The sequence below is a fragment of the Marmota flaviventris genome, chromosome 15 (assembly GCF_047511675.1).
Source record: "Marmota flaviventris isolate mMarFla1 chromosome 15, mMarFla1.hap1, whole genome shotgun sequence".
Classification (NCBI taxonomy): Eukaryota; Metazoa; Chordata; class Mammalia; order Rodentia; family Sciuridae; genus Marmota; species Marmota flaviventris.
The window spans coordinates 3,347,421-3,367,244 of NC_092512.1; the positions used below are offsets into that span (position 1 = coordinate 3,347,421).

At 50.2% G+C, this 19,824-nt stretch overlaps 1 protein-coding gene, 1 long non-coding RNA gene and 1 pseudogene across 2 annotated transcripts in view; 1 reads left to right on the forward strand and 2 right to left on the reverse strand.

Moving 5' to 3' along the window:
* Nucleotides 1-640: 640 nt before the first annotated feature.
* On the reverse strand, nt 641-4,056 carry LOC139702113 (non-histone chromosomal protein HMG-14 pseudogene; annotated as a pseudogene).
* Nucleotides 4,057-4,808: 752 nt separating this feature from the next.
* Nucleotides 4,809-5,664, reverse strand: LOC114106170 (uncharacterized). Its single transcript, XR_011704707.1, has 2 exons — nt 5,406-5,664; nt 4,809-4,965 (listed from the first exon to the last, which is right to left on the reverse strand). It is a non-coding gene; the product is annotated as an uncharacterized lncRNA (long non-coding RNA).
* Nucleotides 5,665-11,996: 6,332 nt separating this feature from the next.
* Ago2 (argonaute RISC catalytic component 2) overlaps nt 11,997-19,824 on the forward strand; it is a 98,545-nt gene continuing 90,717 nt past the window's right edge. The window contains exon 1 of the mRNA XM_071602097.1: nt 11,997-12,114. Coding sequence (XP_071458198.1) covers nt 12,093-12,114 — 22 coding nt within the window. The 5' untranslated portion in view covers nt 11,997-12,092. The remainder of the gene's footprint in view (nt 12,115-19,824) is intronic.

Genomic DNA, 19,824 nt, shown 5'->3' on the forward strand with positions numbered 1-19,824 from the left:
TAAAAAATAAATATTAAAAAAATTCCCTCTCTCTCTCTCTCACTCTCTCTTTAATATATATATATATATTAGGAAAGGTAGACTTCCACAACCAAAGATGTTACAGAGTACACACGTTTCTGACAGCAATGATCCAGCAGTGACCTTCTTTAGGAAATAGTTCTACTAAAAAAAAAAAAGAGAGAGAGAGAAGTAATTTAAAATATTCAAGACATTAAATGCAAGACTGTGACTCTAAACTGCCATTTAATATGCTTTGTACTGTAGGATATAAAACTAACCCCTCACCTATGGCATGTTAAGCTGACACCCAAGACAGTCCAAGCCTTCCATGATTCAATACCCCACTATTTTCTGGTTGTACCCCAAAATAAACAACCAGCAAATTATCTCACTTGTGAAAAAAAATCATTTACACTTAAAAAATGGGATGATGTAGGATTCCCTCTTTTATAAAAATGCTTCTAGAGCTACTATAAAACTTGCATTTGTAAAATAGTTGATAAAAATACTCCTCTGGGGCTGGGGTTGTGGCTCAGTGGTAGAGCGCTTGCCTCACATGTGTGAGACACTGGGTTCGATTCTAAGCACTGCGTCTAAATGAATGAAATAAAGGTTCATCAACATCTAGAAATATTTTTTAAATATTCCTCTGGATTGTAAGAGAGCGGAGATGGGCCCACTGGTAAGACGTGGTGTATGAGCAACGAGACTTGGCTTTGTTCTCTTCCGCTTTGTCAGAGGCCGACTCCTGGGTTTTCGTTCTCAGGTGCTGTGCTCTCCCGTGTGTCTTCTTTCGTTTCTTGGTTAGCCACTTCAGCCCGCTTTCCCTGTGCTCCCCTTTTTCACTTTTGTTTGAAGGTTTTTGTCCCCAGATTTATCCTTGCCTGCCGCCTTCCTGGCATGACCTCCACCTTGGCTGGCGCGGGTGGGCAGCCTCCTCTGGGGCTCCTCCTTGGCCAAGCGGTCAGCAGAGCTGACCTTCCTCTTGGCCTGGCTGCTGCTACCGCTGAGCTGCAGAGTCCCGCCCTTTTTAAAACCTCAACCAGGATTTGTGATACTTCTGATGTTGGCAAGACCCTAACTTCACCAGTGAGGTGAGGTTCCTGCTGGTTCCTCCCTGCACCCAGCCCTGATTCATTTCCTAGCATCAAAACAGCCCATTATAGAGGCCAAAAACCATGTTCAGAAGTCATATGTGAGATTTTGGTTTGTGACTTGCCCTTTTCTTCAAGCTGCTCAGTGACCAGGAAGGCTGGAATCTCCTTCCTAAGCTCAGTGTCCAGGAATGCCTCCCTTCTCCTGGGCGGCAGACCCTGTCCTCTCCCCACCACCTGGTCCTGACTGGCCACAGCCTTGCACTGAAGGGATGGGGCCAGGACAGAAGCCCCAAGGTCACTCTCCAAACCAGCATGTCCTCCACCCCTGGACTACTGTTTCAAAAGTGCATTGCTCACTTCCTGTCTGGCTCTGGAGTCTGTCTCGCTTCCTGTCTGGCTCTGGAGTCAGGCAGGACCAGGCCAATCTGGAGAGGAGTCCAAAAGGCCAAGAAAGGTGAATTTGTTTCCTGTCTCTTTGGGAACCAGGACACACCCTCTGCCCTGGACGTCATGCACCCAAGTTCTCCAGCCTTCAACCTCAGACAGAGTTCTCCAGCGGCTCCTCTGGGTCTGCCGTCCAACTTGGACTGAACTGCGCCTCTGCTTTCCCTGGTTCTCTGACTTGCATTCTGAATGTGATAGGGCTTCTCAGCCCCATCCTCTATGCTTCAGTCCCTGATGAATCCCTTCTCAGCGGGCTGGTTATCTGGCCAGCTCCTGTTGAATCCCAACTGACATGGGGTCAACATGCTGCGTGTGGCGTAATCATTCCCAGGACATGCCCACAGTCCACGGAGCTGGGAAGTACATCAGGGCTTGCCAGGGCTTGGGAGGAGGCCATGGAGTGTGGCCATGTCCGGTTTCATGGGCTCTGCTGGGGTGAGGAACATGGTCAGGACCTGGCTGGAGGCAGCATCTGCACAATGTTGTCCCTGTCCTAATGTCACTGTAAGGGTTAATTTTACATTAGTGTGTTTACCACCAGTTTTAAAAGCAGCTGGGCATGGTGGTGCCCCATTTGGTCCCAGCTTCTTGGGAGGCTGAGGCAGGAGGATCACTTGAGCCCATGAGTTCAAGACCAGCCTGGGCAACACAACCTGACCTTGTCTCAAGAGAATAAAGAAAAGAGAAGAAAGAAAAAAGTAGGAAAAGGAAAACAAATGTGGGGACGGAGGCGCGTCACCCTGGCTCCCTTGGCAGTTCTAGGGAGCCACCTAACACCCTGCCCAGGGGCGTCTGGGTGACGCTGGGCAGCTCACTGTTGAATCCACAGCAGGCCTGTTCTCTTTAATGTGGGTGGCAGGAAGTGATGAAGTAGGTCAAACTGGGTTATCAAATCACCTTTAAAGGCTCTGCTTTTGGCCAGTCCTTTTATCCCAGACTTTCAAATGCTTAGTCTTTTCTTCTTCTTCTTCGTCTTTTTTTTTTTTTGTACCAGGGATTGAACACAGGGGCATCAACCCCTGAGCCACATTCCCAGCCCTATTTCGTATTTTATTTAGAGACAGGTCTCACTAAGTTGCTTAGTGCCTTGCTTTTGCTGAGGCTGGCTTTGAACTTGCAGTCCTCCTGCTTCAGCCTCTCGAGCTGCTATGATTATAGCGTGCACCACTGCCACCTGCGCTTAGTGTTTTCTACTCTAACAGCAAAAAGTAAAACTGGCAGGGGAGCTGTCAGAGTGAGTGTTTTTAGAGCAGTATCTACCTTGCTCTTTCCTTAGAATCTTAAGAAAATGATCCTGATATTTAATAAAATGAATGAAAGTTTCTCTGATTTTTTTTTTTTTTGATGGTTCTGGGGATCAAACCCAGGGCTTTGTGCATGCTAGGCAAGCACTCTACCAACTAAGCTATATCCCTCGCCCCTCTCTGGTTTTTATACTTGATGCTGATTTAATAAATCCTCAAAGCCGAAACTGCACATGAACACACACATGCACACACATTTATCAAGTGACCATGGGAACTTCTGTCACACTCCTGGCTTCATAAGTAACTTGTTCCACTTGGTATGTGTTATGTTGCATAGTTGTAAAGGATGTCAAAGAGTGTATTGATTGATTTTCTTGTTCCTCAATATATGATAAAATAGATACATGAATTTTGTTTTTATCATTTAAATCTTGACTGCTTGTTAGTAATCTGCCTTATAAGTCCCTTAGTTTATTTCTCAGTAGATTCTGTTCTGTTCCTGGAAATATGTCTGAGCACACTGATGTAGGTTGGAAGATACAGTTGCCTCCTGAAGGGAGTGAGTCTGGGTAAAAGAAGGTCAAATTCAGTAAAGCAGATTGCATGCCAAATTTTCCCATAAACTAAATAAGCTAAGTCTACAACTTTAAGGGTTTGACAAAAGTGTATTTAAAGAATCAATAAGGGGCTGGGGTTGTGGCTCAGCAGTTGAGCACTCGCCTCTCACGTATGAGACCCTGGGTTCGATCCTGAGCACCACATAAAAATAAATAAACAAAATAAAGATATTGTGCCCATGTATAACTAAAAAAATATTTAAAAAAAAAAAAAGAATCAATAAAGCAGGGTGTGGGACACAGCCTGTCTATCCAGCTGAGCTAGGAGATCACAGGGTCAGCCTGGGCAACTTATTGAGACCCGGTCTCAAAATAGAAAGGGCTGGGATGTGGCTCAGTGGTAAAAGGCCCATCTCCACCCACACCCGACCCGGGTTCAATCCCCATACAAAAAAAAAAACAAAACTGAGCACAAGTCTATAGGGTTTGCCCCTTTTCCCTCCTGTGGGGCAAGTCTCTGGAGTGGACTGCTGGCTCATGGCGTGGATGTACGTCTGCCTTTGTTCAGAGCCCACACTTTAGGGGAGGGCAAGCAGCACACCGGCTCCCGTCAGCAGTGTAGGATTTCACACCACTCACCCTTTCCATCTTGGTTTTGTTGGTTTCTTTCTTATTAGTCATTCTAGTGGTTGTGAAGTGGTGACTCATTGCGGTTTTAATTTGCATTTCCCTCATGACTAATGACATTGAGAGCCTTCCTACATGCTTATTGACTGTGTTGTGTGTGTGTGTGTGTGTGTGTGTGTGTGTGTGTGTAATGCCTGGTCAAGTCTTTTGCTTATTTAAAAAAAATCAAATTATTTATTTTTGGTTGTTGATTTGTAGTCATATTTTATATATGCTGGGTACAAGACCTTTGCCAGCCATCAGTATCACAAGTACTCTCTCATTCTGTGGCTTGCCACCTTCTTATTTTCTTAAAACTATCTTTTGTTGAGCAATGATTCTTAATTTTGAGAAAGTCCAATTTATACTTTCTTAAATACTTTAGGCTTTTTGTCATTTTTTCTAAGGTATCTTTGCCTACCCCAAGGTTATAAAATAGTCACATTTTATTCTAAAAGCTTCACAGTGTCAATTTTATGTTTAGTTCTGTGATTTATCTTAATTTGTGGAGGAACACGAGGCCGGTGTTGAGGGGCGTTATTTTCCATGTGGACATCCAATTTGTACAGCACCTTTTATTGAAAAGCTCTTCCTTCCGCCATCGGATTACCTTGGCAGCTTGGTTGAAAGCGAATTGACATTCCTGTGGATGTATTTCCAGCTTGCTGTTCGGTTCTGCTGATCTCTGGGTCTTTCCTTGTGTCTACCCATACCCACCTGGTTACTGTAGATTTGCAATCAGATGTGAAATTGAATAGAGTTGATCCTGAAATTGACTAGTACAAGCTATCCCATTTTGTTCTTTTTCAGATATTTTATTTATGCCTCTTCTAATTCATTTTAAGTTATATGGACATTTTGGGATTACTTCGCTGGTTTCAGGGCAGGGGGTGGGGCTCTGTGGTACAGAGGTCACCTAGCATGCAGGAGGTCCTGGGTCTCTCTCCAGCACTGCAAAAAATAATAAAATACTTGTTAAAAAGAGTCAATTTGTCATTTTTTCCCCCTTTTTTCCTTTGCAAAGTGAAGTCTCTTTATTGGGATGATCTTAACAGGCAGAATTACGTAGGTCTGTCCCGTCCACGAGGAGGAGGTCCGTCTTTAAGGAACTGAGCACCAGAACGGCTCCACCCACGGCTCTTCCTGGAGTCTCACTTTCCCCCTGGGTGGAGGGCACCCTAGGGTTGGAGGGATCTGCCTGGGAGGTGGGGGCACACCCTCCCTCTACCACCTCCCCTCAGACCCGCCCGGGTTCGCTGGGCTCAGTCGCAGGGTCGTGCGTGCTGAAGAAAAGAGGTGAACTGCCTTTTCTTGCAAAATGAGATGGAAAATAGATCCGAATACACTGTCCGGAGTCACTTTCAAACTTCATGCCTATAAAGAGAGGCTACCTCCACTCATTCCTCCCACGGTGGGGCCCGGACTTGGCCTTTCACCCCACCTGCGTTCCCAGGTTTCATGAAGCCGCGGGGGCGCGGGCCGGGATCCCGGGGCCCGCAGCACTTCCGGCGACCCTCGTCCCCGCCCCGGCACCGCGGGCTGTCGGCGGAAGCGGTGGGGCTTGCGGGAGGCGCTGCCCGGGCTGGACGGGCTCGGCGTCCGCTCCGAGGAGGGTCAAGGCTGAGGTCTCCGGGGGCAGAGCTGGGGACGTCCCCGGGCCGGTCCGGTCACGTGGGTTCCCAGGGAGGCGGGGTCGCCCGGGGCCGGGTTCCGCAGACCCTGCGCTCCCCGAGGCCGCCCTCGCCTTCTTCCCCAGGGCTGGACCGGCGAGCTGCCCGCTGTGGCCGTGCCCACGGTGGTGAGAGGAGAGCACGTGGGAGAGGGCACTCAGGACCTTGCATCGCCGTGACAGAGCACCCTCCATTCCCATTTGGCCTTTAGGGCCCAGCCCTCTTCAGAGCTCACGTTGTGAAATGCAAAATGGGGCTACCATTGATGAGGGCCCTCCTGGATCTGCTTCCAGGACTAGGGCGGGGTCGGCCCCAGAGCATCTGCCTAGCAAGGCCCTGGGTGCCATCCCTGGCACAAAGAGAAAGGTGCGTTTCCAACAACATTGTACTTCTCATGACTAATCATGATTATCCAAAATTTGTAACGTATCTGCAACAGCTGTGTACTGTAATTGTAATGATAAACAAGATTTTTTTTTTTTTCTTTTTGGGGATTGAACCCAGAGGCCCTCTACCACTAAACCACATTCACAACCCTTTTTATTTTGAGACAGGGTCTCTCTATGTTGCTCAGGCTGACCTCAAACTTGCAGACCTCAAACTTGCAGTGCTCCTGCCTCAGCCTTCCCAATAGCTGGGATTACAGGTGTGCAACACCAGGCCTGGAAAGGATTTTTTTTTTCCCCCTAACAAATGGAGCTTTGCAGGAAACCAAACAAATTTGGAGATTTCAGCTTATAGATTTTTTTTTTGTTGTTTGGTTTTGTTTTGTTTTGTTGCTGCTGGGCATGGAACCCAGAGTCTTGCCCATGTTAGGTAAGCCCTCTGCAACTGAGCTATATCCCCAGCCCCTATACATCCAGTTTTGCTGTAGAGAACTATGTAGAGGGATCAATGAAACTTTCAAACATAAAAATGTTACCTGAGGAGAAATATCTGTAGAAGAATTAAAATGGAATATGGGTTCCAGGAGCACAGGATGTCCTATGTCTGCATCCTGTGCTATTTTAAAAGGATTGTGAGGGACATCAAATGGATGTGGTATTTATATTCCATCTGGCTACATTCTTTAAAGTGATATGACAGTTTTGCTTCTAAGTGTCAATATTTACAGTACGCCAGAAGTTGCATTCTTTGTAACTACTTAAGCTTATGTAATGTTTTAGGTGTCGACTTAATGTGTTGGGGGATGGAATATTTCAGGTTGTAGGGGTTTATGAACAAGACTGTTTGAAGACTACTGAAGCCAGTGTTTTCAATGGCTCTTAGGGTCAGAAGGAACCCAGAGACCAATCTCAAGGTCCCTTGGTGTGACGGTACCACTGTGCCTCTTGGGAGGTGGCTGGTTCCACACTTTAGGTCAACCTACTGTGTTCAAAGCTTGCTGTGAACTCAAGGCCTCAGTTTCCCATCTGTAGGATGAGGGTGAATATGGGAATTCATGCACTGCCTGGAGCAGGCACTGGGCTGGCAGAAGTGCACCGTGCCAGTGTTTACTGGTTCTGATGGGAACTTGTCTCCTAGCTAGGAGGTTACTCCTCTCAAGGAACCATTCTTGGTCTGTGTTTTCAGGAAGCAGCAAGATTCTTCCCTTCTCAGTAGGAGGGCCCAATGATAGGCCTTGGTACCTTTGGGCTAAAACAGAACACCATAGACTGGGTGACTTACAAGCAAGAGAAATCAGGGCTCCTGGGGGGCGTGCCCATCTAGTCCTGGGTACTCAGGAGGCTAAGGTGGGAGGATCCCTTGCGCCCAGGACTTTGAGGCCAGCCTGGGAAGCACAGCAACTCTCATCTCAGAAGAAAAGGAGGGGGATGGGGAAGGAGAGAAGGAAGGAAATAGGTACACAAGGGAAGGAAGGGGAGAAAAGAATGAAATCAGGGTTGTGGGGCAGCTCAGAACGAGAACTCTGCCTCCTGCACGAGGTTCTTAGTTTGAGCCCCAGCACCCCCCAAACCAGAACAACAGAAACTGATTTTCGTAGTTCTGGAGAGGGAAAGCCCAAGGTCAAGGCAGGGCAGATCCAGGGCCTGGCAGGCCTGTCTCCTGGTTCAGGTGGTGCCTGGCGCTTTATCCTGCCTGATGGGTCCCTGGGTCTCTGCTACAAGGGCACCAGCTCCACTGAGAAAGGCTCTGCCCTCACGTCCTCATCACCCCCAGGGTCCCCATATACCGACACTGTGGGGATAAGGTCTTTAGCACAGGAATTTGAGGGCACACACACGTTGAAACAGCAATGCCCACTACCCACCCCACTGACTCAGATCAGAATTCAAATTTTCCTTATACTCTTATGATTTCTTTTTAGTTTTTTAAATATTCAAATGCAAACCCGGGGCATACTTTCTTTTGTTGAATAGAATTTTTAATTCAATGTACTCAAATTTTTCTTCACAGTAGTGTTATTTTGTCTTATTTCAGAAATCTGCGCTACATTCTCAGTGTGAGACCTTTCCAAGATTAAATTTATTTTAAGATAATTGTAGGCTCACATTCAGGTCTAAGAAATAATAAGTCCTTCCTGAAGAGGACCACTCTCATTCTGCCAGGTGCAGTGGCCACTCCTGTGATTCCCAGCCACTCTACTCAGGAGGCTGATGCAGGAGGATCCCAAGTCAAGGGCAGCCTGGGAAACCTATTGAGAACCTGACTTGGAATTTAAAAAGGAGCTGGGGAGGTAGTTCAGTGGTAGAGTGCCCTTGGGTTCAGTCCCATTACCAAAAAGAAGGGAAGGAAAGAAGGAAGGAAGGACAGGAAGGAGGGAAGATGGATCCTGGGGATGCTTGACTCAAGTCCCCAATGCTGACATTTGCAAAAGGGCAGGACACTAGCACAACCAGGCAGTGACATTGGCCCACCTGGGCCCAGGGCTCTACCTCGCCTCAGGGTCCCTCACGGGGCTCTTTATGGCTGCACCCTCTTGCCTCCCATCCACCAGCTTCCTCACCCCTGGAACCATTTGTTCTTTGCATTCCTGTAAACTTTGTCATTTGGATAATGTTACATACATGGAATCACACAGCATGTGGCCTTTTGGAATTCTTCTTTACCTTACATAGTTCTCTTGAGCTTCCTCCTGGTGGCTGTGCATTTCAGGAGTTATATATCTATATCTATATATTTATATTATTTATATATTTATATTTGGGGTGGGTACTGGGGATTGAACTCAGGGGCATTCGACCACTGAGCCACATCCCAGCCCTATTTTGTATTTTATTTAGAGACTGGGTCTCACTGAGTTGCTTAGTGCCTTGCTAAGTTGCTGAGGCTGACTTTGAACTTGCAATCTTTCTGCCTCAGCCTCCAAAGCCGCTGGGATTACAGGTGTGCACTACCATGCTTGGCCAGAGCTCTGTTCTTTTATAAATTATTCAATTTGTGACATTCAGTTACAGCAACAGAAAAGAGACTAAGATACCATCTCTGTTTCCCTCCTTTCTCTTTGTAGAAGTGAGATTCCTCATGCTTTGCTAAAGGCCCTAAGGAGGCCTGCACTCAACAAAATAGTGTAGTGTTGTTTGACCCAGTGCTTCTCAGTTTGTTTCCTGGACCCTCTGAATTATGTTCAGATCATGCTTTGGGAATGAATATTGATTCCAGTGCTCATATTTTAGTCTTGAGGGAACTAAGGGCCCCCGAGTTGAGAGCTTTGCAGGCCCCTTCTCAGGAGCTGGCTTTGTGCTTGCTTTCCCCCAGGCTCTTTTTTCTTTCCTGGATAGGTCCTGAGTGCCCTGCCCAGCTGCAGAACAGCCTCGATTGTCCAGTCTCCCTGCCTGGGATTGGAGCCCACTGCCTTATCACAGCATCAGGAACCCCTAATAAAGAGCCAAGTTGCAGCAGGGAGGAGCTGGCCCTGGGGGCAGGCTGAGTGCTGGGAGAGGGCTGGGGAGCAGGACGGGAGGGTTGGAAAGGGTCCGAGCTGTGAATAGAGAGGACTCAGCCACATGGAGGAAGTAGGGTCACTAACTACACGAGAAGAAGGCGGAGGAGAGGGAGCTTCCAGCTTCTCTGGTGGATGGTGAATCTGTTAGCCAAGCTGGAAGAGCAGGTGGGAAGAGGAGATGATGCACTTGGCTGGAGCTGTGGGCCTGAAGCTTTTTGGAGGCTGGGAACTGGGGCTGCAGGAAGGGGCTGGCGTCTGAGGAGAACAGGCGTCCAAGAGCCACCCGGCCAAGGACTAACCTGAGTCCCAGTGCTGTGGGACCTGAACCCAGCCATTGCTTTTCGCCCTGGAAGTGCACAGGCAGACTGCAATAGCAACCCTTTGCCAGCAGGGGGCGGCCAAGTGTCAGGTCTGCGCAGTGAAGCAACACAAGGGCAGCCCGAGGAGACAGTATCTTGCTGCTCTCCAGGAGGGAAGCTTGGCAACAAAGTATCCCATTACCATACTGTTAAGTTCCGGTCTCCTCCTTTTCTGAGGCCCTAGGAGCAGTTCGGCTTCCAGCGATTAAGGGCAGAAGCCAATTTTGTGGGTGGGTGAAGGAGAGAGGCAGAGTGATGGGTGTCTGGGTGTTGGGAAACTAATGAGATGGTGTGGTTCATAAGCAGGAGAGTGATAACCTTCATGATTAGTTGCAATGTTCTTTGTTGAGAAATACAGCAAAGGTACAGAAAAGTACATTAAAACGTCAGTGTCTAAGTACATAAAAATGTGTTAAAGGTTGGCTGCAGAATGAACAGCCAGCAGTACTGCTGGTAGGAACAGGCTCGAACCCCAAGAGGCCCCAGGGCTGTGCTCCATATCAGCTCTGCCCATCATTCTGACGCTTACAGATATCTGTCTTGTTTTTCTGTGGATTTTAAAAATTTAATAACACATTAAACAATATAGTTTAACTTAAGGGTTAGAACTTTATGAATGGAGCCGGGCAGAACGCCTACAGCCTCAGTATGCTGAGACTCGTCTGTGTCGCTGTATGTGGCTGCAGTGGGTTCTCTTTAATAGCTGGATTCCATTCTAGCAGAGGCTTGATTTCTCATTGTACTGCTAGTGGGTACCCAGGAACCCCAGCAGTGTTCAGTCCTGGCTGTGTCAGCAGCACTGCATCCCATCCAAGATTTCTGATGCACAGAAACCCATTTTATCATGATGCTTTTTGTGGTTGCTGTTGTTTGTTTGAGGTGGGATCTCCCTGTGGTGCCCAGGCTGGTCTCATCTCTTGGGCTCAAGAGATCCTCCCACCTCAGCCTCCTGTGCAGCTGGGACCACAGGCCACCACCTATAGCTATGATGATCCATTAGTATCATCCACTGTGAAGACTTAGGTCCTCCTTTTCCGTTTATCTGGAGGACAGTGGTAGTTTCCCTGCACTGACTTTGGGCCTTCCTTGAGGACTGCAAGTCACTAACAAACCTACTTGACCTCTTGGCAAGCAGGACACCTGTTTATCTTTTGACCTGGATCCTCAACACTGGGCATTGCACCCCATAAGCTGATAACACCTGTTTACAGGGCAAGGGAAGGGGTTGGCACGGATGTTGAAAGATGATGAGCCAGTCTGGGTTTTATTTCCCCTTCTGTCTTCTAATCACCGATTAGGGGAGAAAACAGGAAACTACTGTCCGGCTTCTGCTGGACTCAGGGGCAAATGAGGGACCAAGAGTATTTGGGTTGGAGGAAAAACGGACGCCAGCAATTGGGGAAGGTACAGAAATGCCCAAAAGGAGTATGAGGGAGGTCCATGAGGTCCGCAGGGCAAAGAGAGTGTGTTTGGATGCTCTGACCGCGGAGAGGGAGTGGTATTTGATGTGATCCTTGACAACTGTGAAAATCTACCAAAGACTGACTACTTTTTAAGTGCTTTATGCGGATTTCTGGGTGCTTGGGACGCGCCGGGAGGTGGCAGTGTAGTAGCGTGCTAGGGCCGAGCTGCGCTCAAGTTCAAGCTCCGGGTCGGCAGAAGCTTCGCATTTGTTAATAACTTAAAGAGCCAGGCCGCCAGCTGGGGCCGGCTGCGCGGGCAGCCAGCGGACCCAGCGCCGCTCGGGCCTGCAGAGCTCTCCCCACGCGGCGAGGGACGGTCCTGCCCGGCGGCCCGGGCGGAGTCCCGCCGCGCCGCCTCCCGTCCCTCCCGGGCCTCGGGTCGCCGCGTCAAGGCGGCCCCGGGGTCCCCGCCGCCCGGCCGAGGCCCCCCGCCCGCCGCGCCGCGCCCGCCCCGCCCGCCCCGCGCGCCCGGCCCCGCCCCGCCCAGGCCCCGCCCCGCGCCCGCCCCCGCCGCCGCCCCGCCCCCGCCCCTCCCCCGCCCGCCGCCTCCGCCCGCCGCCGGCCGCGTCGGGTAAACCTGTTTGGCGACGCGGCCGCGCCGGGGCGGATCGTGCGGCCGGCGGCTCCCTCGCGGCTCGCGGCGTCGGGGCCCGTGGCGCGGCGGCCGGCCCTCGGCCCCGGAGCCCTCGGCGGCGCCACCATGTACTCGGGAGCCGGCCCCGGTGAGTGCTCGCGCGGCGGCGGCGGGCGGCGGGCGGGGGTCCGGCGGGGCGGGGCCGGGGTCCTCCTCCGCCGCCGCCGCCCGGCCTGCTCGGCGCGGCCCCGGGCCCGCGCGGCCTGCGTCCTGCGCTCGGGCCTGCGCCCCGGCGCCGCGCGCCTAGGCCCGGCCGGCGCCCACCGCCCGCCGCCCGCCGCTGCCGAGGGTCGCGGCCCTGGCGGGCGGGCGTCGCCGGCGGCTCTCTGGGCCGCACCTCCTAGGCCCCTGCGCCGAGGGGCGGTGGGAGGCGGCCCCCCTGGCGGGGCCGGGGCCGGGGCCGGGGCTGGCCGGGAGGGCGCCCGCGCGCCGAGCCGCGGCTCATTCTCATTCCAGACACGCGGCTGATGCGAGTGCTAATTGCCTCGTACGAGGTACTCGGAGAGCTGGGGAGACGTGTCGGTGTCCTCAGCACCCCTCTACTACTCAGCCTCGCTCCTTGGAAAAGTTCCAAAAAACTTAAACCCATAAACATTTTTTTTTTCTTTCTCGTTTTCCATGCAGAGTAGTAGGGCCGTTTACTTGCTGGGCCAAGAAAACGGTCAAGTGCTCTGGTGCTTTTTTGCCTTCTCCCGCCAGGCACGTGGCTCCTAAATTTCCCGGCACTTGGACCGGGCACTGGCTGCTCCCCTTTGTCCGCCACGCTCCAGCCTGCCGCCTGCCCCACAAGTCCCCGCCTGTCTACCTGGTCCACTGCTAGGTGGTTCACGTCCCGGGTCTCTCCAGACCTGCTCCAAATTGTAAGGTCTACAAGCCTGCCTGATCCACTCAGGTCCCTTAATGGTGGCCCCACGGCTGTGTCTGTACACAATTAGCTCTGTGCCTTGTGGATTCTGAGCCGTTTTTTTTTTTTTTTTTTCCCCTGATGTCACTTAGCTGCGCCAAGGCTCTCTGACCAACTTTTAAACCCTCAAAGGCCCTCAACAGTTTGATTGATGAATGGTTTAACCCTGCACCTAGAAGGTGCCACAGACCTGATGGCAAATGCTGGCCTCTAGAGATCCTGGCAGTCAGCCCCCTAACTGTGAAGTGGGCTGGGCAGCCCCTGCCCTGTAATGTGAGAATCTTCTAGAGCAGAGTTGCAAAGGAACCCAGCAGATGTGAGTCATGAAGCTGTACATTTTTTCAGATTATCAGTTTTACAGTTGAAGGCCCAGAAAATGTAAGGAACCTTGAGGAAGGTCAGGCTTCTGTCTTGTGTTTTATGTGTTGATGGTTCAGCTTGTTGAAATTGGTGGAGCGCCTTCATTTTGAAGGCAGGCAGCAGAGAGGCTCAGAGAGGTTAAGAACTCTGCCAAGGTCATGGAGCCAGGAGCATTAGAACAATCTGCCTGGCTCCACTCCTGAGCTGATTTTCTGAACCCTCCTTACAGAAAGTGGCTCTCAGTCCCTTTTGACCTTGACCCACAGTAAAAAATACCTGTTAAGTCTAGGCTAGACTAGGCCATGCTGCGTACTTGTAACTGAGATGAGAACTTCAGGAAGTGGCATTAAGGCTGCTTGCTGTGTGTACCTGCACCAGGCTGTTGACGTGTCTATGGCACACTGCTTGAGGATGGCTTCTGTGCTGTGGGCTTCTGCTTGGTGGCCTAGCGGGGACACCCTTTAGCCAGCTTTCATGGGGAAAATAAATGTCCGCAGGATAATTCCTAGCTAATGGCTGGACAGGATTGAGCCCAAGCTCCAGGTGTGCACGTGTGCTGTAATTATGCAGTTAAGTTTTTTTTGTTTTCTACCCAAGCTTTTAATTTTGTTTAAAAGGAAATTTTTGGAATAGAATCTCTTCAGTGAGACTCTTTCTAATATTTTGTTTCCTAATTTAGAATCCTAATTGCATCTGAATTGTAGAAAAGTTACAGATAGTTCTGCTACTTCCAATTGTTATAGACTTACTAAGCAACTTGTAAATTAATTTTAAAAATAAAGTTCACAGTAGGTTTATATTATTATGCCTGTTACAAAAAAATAATGTTACATATATGAAACTGAAATTTGGATTCCAAAGTTAGGAATGTTACTGTTTCTTAATTTTTCTGAACTATTGAAAAAAGTGAGGATAGGTGGATTTTGCATTGACCCTGAAACTTCATAGATCAATCAATTAGTTGTGGGCTCCCCTGGCACCCCAGTACTGGGGATTGAAGCTGGAGGCCTGTGCCTATTAGGCAAGTGCTCTACCACTGAGCTATATCCCCAGTCCCACATATTTTCCAATTAATTAATTAATTAATTAATTAGTACTGGGGATTAAAAACTCAGGGACACTTGACCACTGAGTCACATTCCCAGCCCAATTTTGTGTTTTATTTAGAGACAGGGTCTCACTGAGTTGCTTAGCACCCTCACTTTTGCTGAGGCTGGCTTTGAACTTACAATCCTTCTGCGTCTGCCTCTTGAGCTGCTGGGATTACAGCATGTGCCACCACGCCCGGCTTTATTTTTTATTTTGAGAGGGATTTGGTAGGTTGCCCAGCTGACTGGGAACTCTTGATCCTCCTGCTTTGGTGGCTGGGAATACACCCATGTGCCACCTGAATGCTACCCACCTTGCCCCCCATTTAAAGATCTTAAATGGTATCTAAAGGATTGTTTCCTCCAATGGGGTGGTTTTCTGAGGATTTTGCCTAATGTTATACCCCTTGTGGGTTTGCTACAAAGTAATCTCTGTGACACCTAATTCCTAGTGAGAGTTGTCTAAATAGGATCTTGACTTTGAAAATACCTGGTTTTCATTGGTAATTTCTGGTACCACTTAATTCTCTCTAAACCCCATTTCTCCGTGACTCCAAGTTGTCCAGTTGTCCCAGCAAGGATGCGAGCAGCTCTCCCAGTGATGGTGCCTGTTTACCATGGCAGTGCCTCCACCTGGGCCAGGAGGCATGGCAGTATGGCTCTGCATTGTGCAGTCTTCCTTCCCCTAACTGCAAGAGCTGTGACTCCTAAAACTACTGTTTAAGAAGTAGCAGTATTTTTTCAACTTGCAATTTCTGTATTGAAAATGTTGTTTTGTTTTGTTTTAGAATCACCCCCACCCTCAGGTGCTCTACCACTGGGCTACACCCCCATCCTCCTAGGTGCTGTACCACTGGGCTACACCCCCACCCCCAGGTGCTCTACCACTGGGCTACACCCCCATCCCCCTAGGTGCTCTACCACTGGGCTACACCCCCACCCCCAGGTGCTCTACCACTGGGCCACACCCCCACCCCCAGGTGCTCTACCACTGGGCTACACCCCCACCCCCAGGTGCTCTACCACTGGGCTACACCCCCACCCCCAGGTGCTCTACCACTGGGCTACACCCCCACCCCCAGGTGCTCTACCACTGGGCTACACCCCCACCCCCAGGTGCTCTACCACTGGGCTACACCCTCACCCCCAGGTGCTCTACCTCTGAGTTACACCCCCATTCCCCTAGGTGCTCTACCACTGGGCTACATCCCCAGTCCTTTTTAGTTTTTGTTTTGAGACTGTCTCTTGCTAAGTTGCTGAGGCTGGCATCAAACTTACTTACCTTCTTTCTTTTCAATAACTTTATTTTATTTATTTACATGTGGTGCTGAGGATCGAACCCAGGGCCTCACACGTGCTAGGCGAGCACTTTTACCACTGCGCCACAATCCCAGTCCCACTTACTTACTTTTTTTTTTTTTTAGTTGTCAATGGAACTTCATTTGATTGATTGATTGTTATATGCCAGGCAAGTTCTCTACCACTGAGCCACAACCCTAGCCCTGGCATCAAACTTTCAATCCTCCTGCCTCAGCCTCCCTAGTGCCTGGGATTATGGGTGTGGCTACTGCTCCGGGCTATATTGAATGTGTTGACAAGGGTCTGGTTCATTCTCTGAGTTAAGCAATATTCTGCTGCAGTGTGCCAGTCTGATGAAATGTGTTTTTATTTTATGAATTGTTACTGTGAACTTTGAAAATGTAACATTTGGCTTCTTTTAGAAAGAATTACTATTGTGAAGTAATTTGAAGAACATAAAAGTAGAGTGATTAGTACAAAATGTGCCTTCAGAATTTTCTACCTTTGCTTGTTTCCCCCACTCTTGTTTCTCGTGGATATTGTAGATGGACATGATACCTTCGTTCTGTCAGCCTGCCTACCTATTTGTGATGCTGAGGAGCCAGCCCAGCGCTTCACACGTGCTAGGCAGGTGCTCTACGCTGAGCTGTCACTGCGGCCCCTCCGTGAATACCCTTTAAAGTGGTTCCAGCCAGGTGGCTTCCTCTCTTTGTACGTGTGCACCCAGAGGCCAGGGAAGTTTTAGACGAGGCTACTGTCACCCCAGTTGGCTGTCGGTTCTCATTCACTCAGGCACACGCTTATGGTTGACTGTTTTCTCTCCTGAATTTTAATAGAAGTCATACATAAATCTGGGTTTCTGTCTTCTGAGGCAATTTACTGAGTCTCTGAAAGCTAGTCCCGCTTTTGTCCTTTCTTTTTACTTGTTACAAACATTTAAGTCCTTAAAATTATCTTTTTTTCAGAGTAGGCATCTCCTCCCTCCTCTTCCTGTTCCGTTTGGTTGAACCCCGGCGGCATCTTGCCATTGAGCCACATTCCCAGCCCTTTTTGTGTTTTATTTTTAGCCACGGTCTCACTTAGGTCCTCCCTAAGTTGCTGAGGCTTGCCACCAACTTGCTGTCCTCCTGCCTCAGCTTCCTAAATTGCTGGAATTCAGGTGGGCACCTCTGCGCCCAGCTCAGTTTTCTTTCTTTAATCAGTTTTATAGAGAACCCATATTCACAGTCCTCGGTTCCCTGAAGACAGGGCTTGTGAACTTCACTCCAGTACACTCACCAAGTGTCTTTGCTGACCGGTCACTCTGACTTTAAGTCACAGGTGAAGCAGAGCCCTCTTCATGTAGCATCTTTCATGAAGTAGAGTGACCTAATACTTAGAAAATGGAAATGACACTGTGGACTTAAAATTATTCAAAAGAAGATGGACCTCCCCTTCCCCATTTTGGGCTGAGAGGGCCTCTCTGGCATGAGGTGGGCTCCAGGTCCTCCCCCGACTCGCTGTGCCCTTATCTTTGCCCACCATTCCCTGCACTTGGCAGCTTCACCCCTGGCTTGGCTATCTTCTGGGTGAGCACCACCAGCCCACACCCGTGCTGCTGAGCCCTAGCTGGTGCCATGGCTGTGGCCTGGCCTTTTCCCTCTGGCTACCTAAAATCGAGCTCTTGGTGTGGTGAAATGTCATTGAGTACGCTACTCTAATTTCTTTCTCCACCTTTTCTCCCCAGAAGTTTAAGAACCTGAAACCACTATTTGTTCTCTGGTCCCTTAGTCTTTTTTTTAAAGATCTTTTTTTTTGGTTAGACACAATACCTTTATTTTATTTATTTATTTTTTTAGAGAGAGAGAGAGAGAATTTTTTTAATATTTATTTTTTAGTTTTCGGCAGACATAACATCTTTATTTGTATGTGGTGCTGAGGATCGAACCCCGACCGCACGCATGCCAGGCGAGTGCGCTACGGCTTGAGCCACACCTCCAGCCCCTATTTTATTTATTTTTAAACCCAGGGCCTCGCGCATGCTAGGCAAGTGCTCTATGGCTGAGCACAAACCCCAGCCCCTGGTCCCTTAGTTTTTGTGACCAGATAACCGTGCCCTTCTAGTTTATCTTTCAGTAGAGCTGTACCCAGTGACCACAGCTTGTCCTCTTGGCTGGGAACTTGTATAAGTAAAACGGGGTCCTTCTGATTGTTTCCTGGGACTGCGAGCACATGCAAGGACTGTGGGCAAATTGGGGTGGCTGCTCCCTGACTAAAGGCTGGTGCGTAGCCTCAGAAATGGTAGGCTTGCACCCTTTAACTGTGTCACTCCTCAGTGGTCCTGCACTTCGGGGAGACTGAAGGGTGCGGTGCGCAGGTGGCTCCCTGCCGTGTGCCAGGAGGGGGAATTGGATGCCCACTTCCAGTCTTTCTCAGCTCCAGCCCTGCCTTCCTTCACTGGTATGGTGTGGGGAGTTGTCCCTTGTGTGGGCCTCAGTTTCCTCATCTGTAATGGCCGGGAGTCTGACCTGGATGGCTCATGCTCTTTCCGTCTCTGGATCTTATGACTCAGTTGCTCTTCTGCCTCCTACCGCTAGGGCCAGAGACCGAGGAGAGCTGCACATTTCCTCTGCTGTCTTGAGAGTGTTCTGGCAGGGTGGGTAGTTACCTAAGCTAGGGGAGAGAAGGCTGCTCCAGGCCAAGCAGGGATGGCCCGAGCCTCAGTGGAGTCCACTGGGCAGCACTCTGCTCCCAGCCACTGTGCTGTGTCGCCTGCAGAGCTTCTTACTCTGTGTGTCCGAATAGACCATGGGTTCCAGAGTCAGGCCTATCTTAGAAGCATCTGTGCTGTTTTAACACTGAGTGGAATTATGGGGGGTGCTGAGAGCAGCACCCTCCTGCCATGTGCAAACACAAGTACCTGTGCCTCCATGTGTGCTGGCCCCAGGTCCCTGACTTTCCTGACTCTGGGGAACTCGCTCACACAGATGCTTCCCTGAGAAGCACAGCCAGCCCAGGATGGGAGCACTAGCTGACCAGGAAGCAGTAGGTCAGAGCAGGTGAGGTTGCCGTGCTCTGGAGGGGGGTTTTGTGGGGAGGAAGTAGATCCCTGCTGCTGAGAGGCAGGGTTGGAGCAGGGAGGTTGTTTGGGGTTTGGTAGCTGGGCAGAGCTAGTTGTCTGAAGAATCAAGGCCTGGCTTGGTGACACATACCTGAACTCCCAACTGACCACTCTGGAGGCTGAGGTAGGAGGATCACAAGTTCAAGGCCGGCCTGGCAACTTAGTGAGTCCCTGTCTCAAAAAATAGAAAGGGTTGGGGATGTAGCTCAGTGGCAAAGCACTTGCCTAGCTTGTGTGAAGCCTTGGGTTCAATCCCCAGCACCATACACACCAAAAAAAAAAAAAAAAAGGTGGGGAGGGATTGGACTCTGGGAATTTTTGTCATGAACACTGGAAGGCTGATCATGCTCTCCTGGGAGACAGAGTGGCATGAGACCCTCCTGCCACTCTCTAGAGAGTGGGGGTGGGGAGAGTCTATGAGCCCTAGGAACAGCTGGAGGACACCCAGTAGTCTGTGTGTGGGTATGCAGGGACTGTGAAAGGCTCTGTGCTCCCAAGCACATGGAGTGTCAGCTGGTCAGACCTGTTCTAGAAAGGCCATTCTAATAGCCTTGTGGGGGCGGGCAGTTGGCAGCAGTGCTGGGAGGCAGACAAAGGTTGGAAGTGGGGAAGGAGAAATTGCAGGTGGGACTCACTGGGGGAGGAATGATGAACAGGAGCCTGTAGACCCTCTCAGCACCTGGGCCCTGTGGGAGGTGAGCACTTGGAGCTGATGCTCTGGTACTGTGTGTGGGAGGTGACAGGTGAGGCTGCTCACTCAGGCTAGAGTCTGGTCTGCACGAAGCCAACCCAGCTCACCTAGGTAAGGTGCTCGCTTGTGTGTGGCCTCTGGCCTCCACTCAGCTAGCTCCTTGGCCTGGACAAGGTACAAGGCTCACACAAGACCTCCTTCCTTACCTAGAAAATGCAGGTGATCGCGCACCTCCCTGAGAGTTGCTCTAAGGGTGGGTCAGGTGACAGGCCGAGCTCATCACTCGGGCGGGTGTCACCCTGCCTTACCAGGGGCTTTCTGCAGAACCCAGCACAGGACCCTTTGTTGGGGAAGCA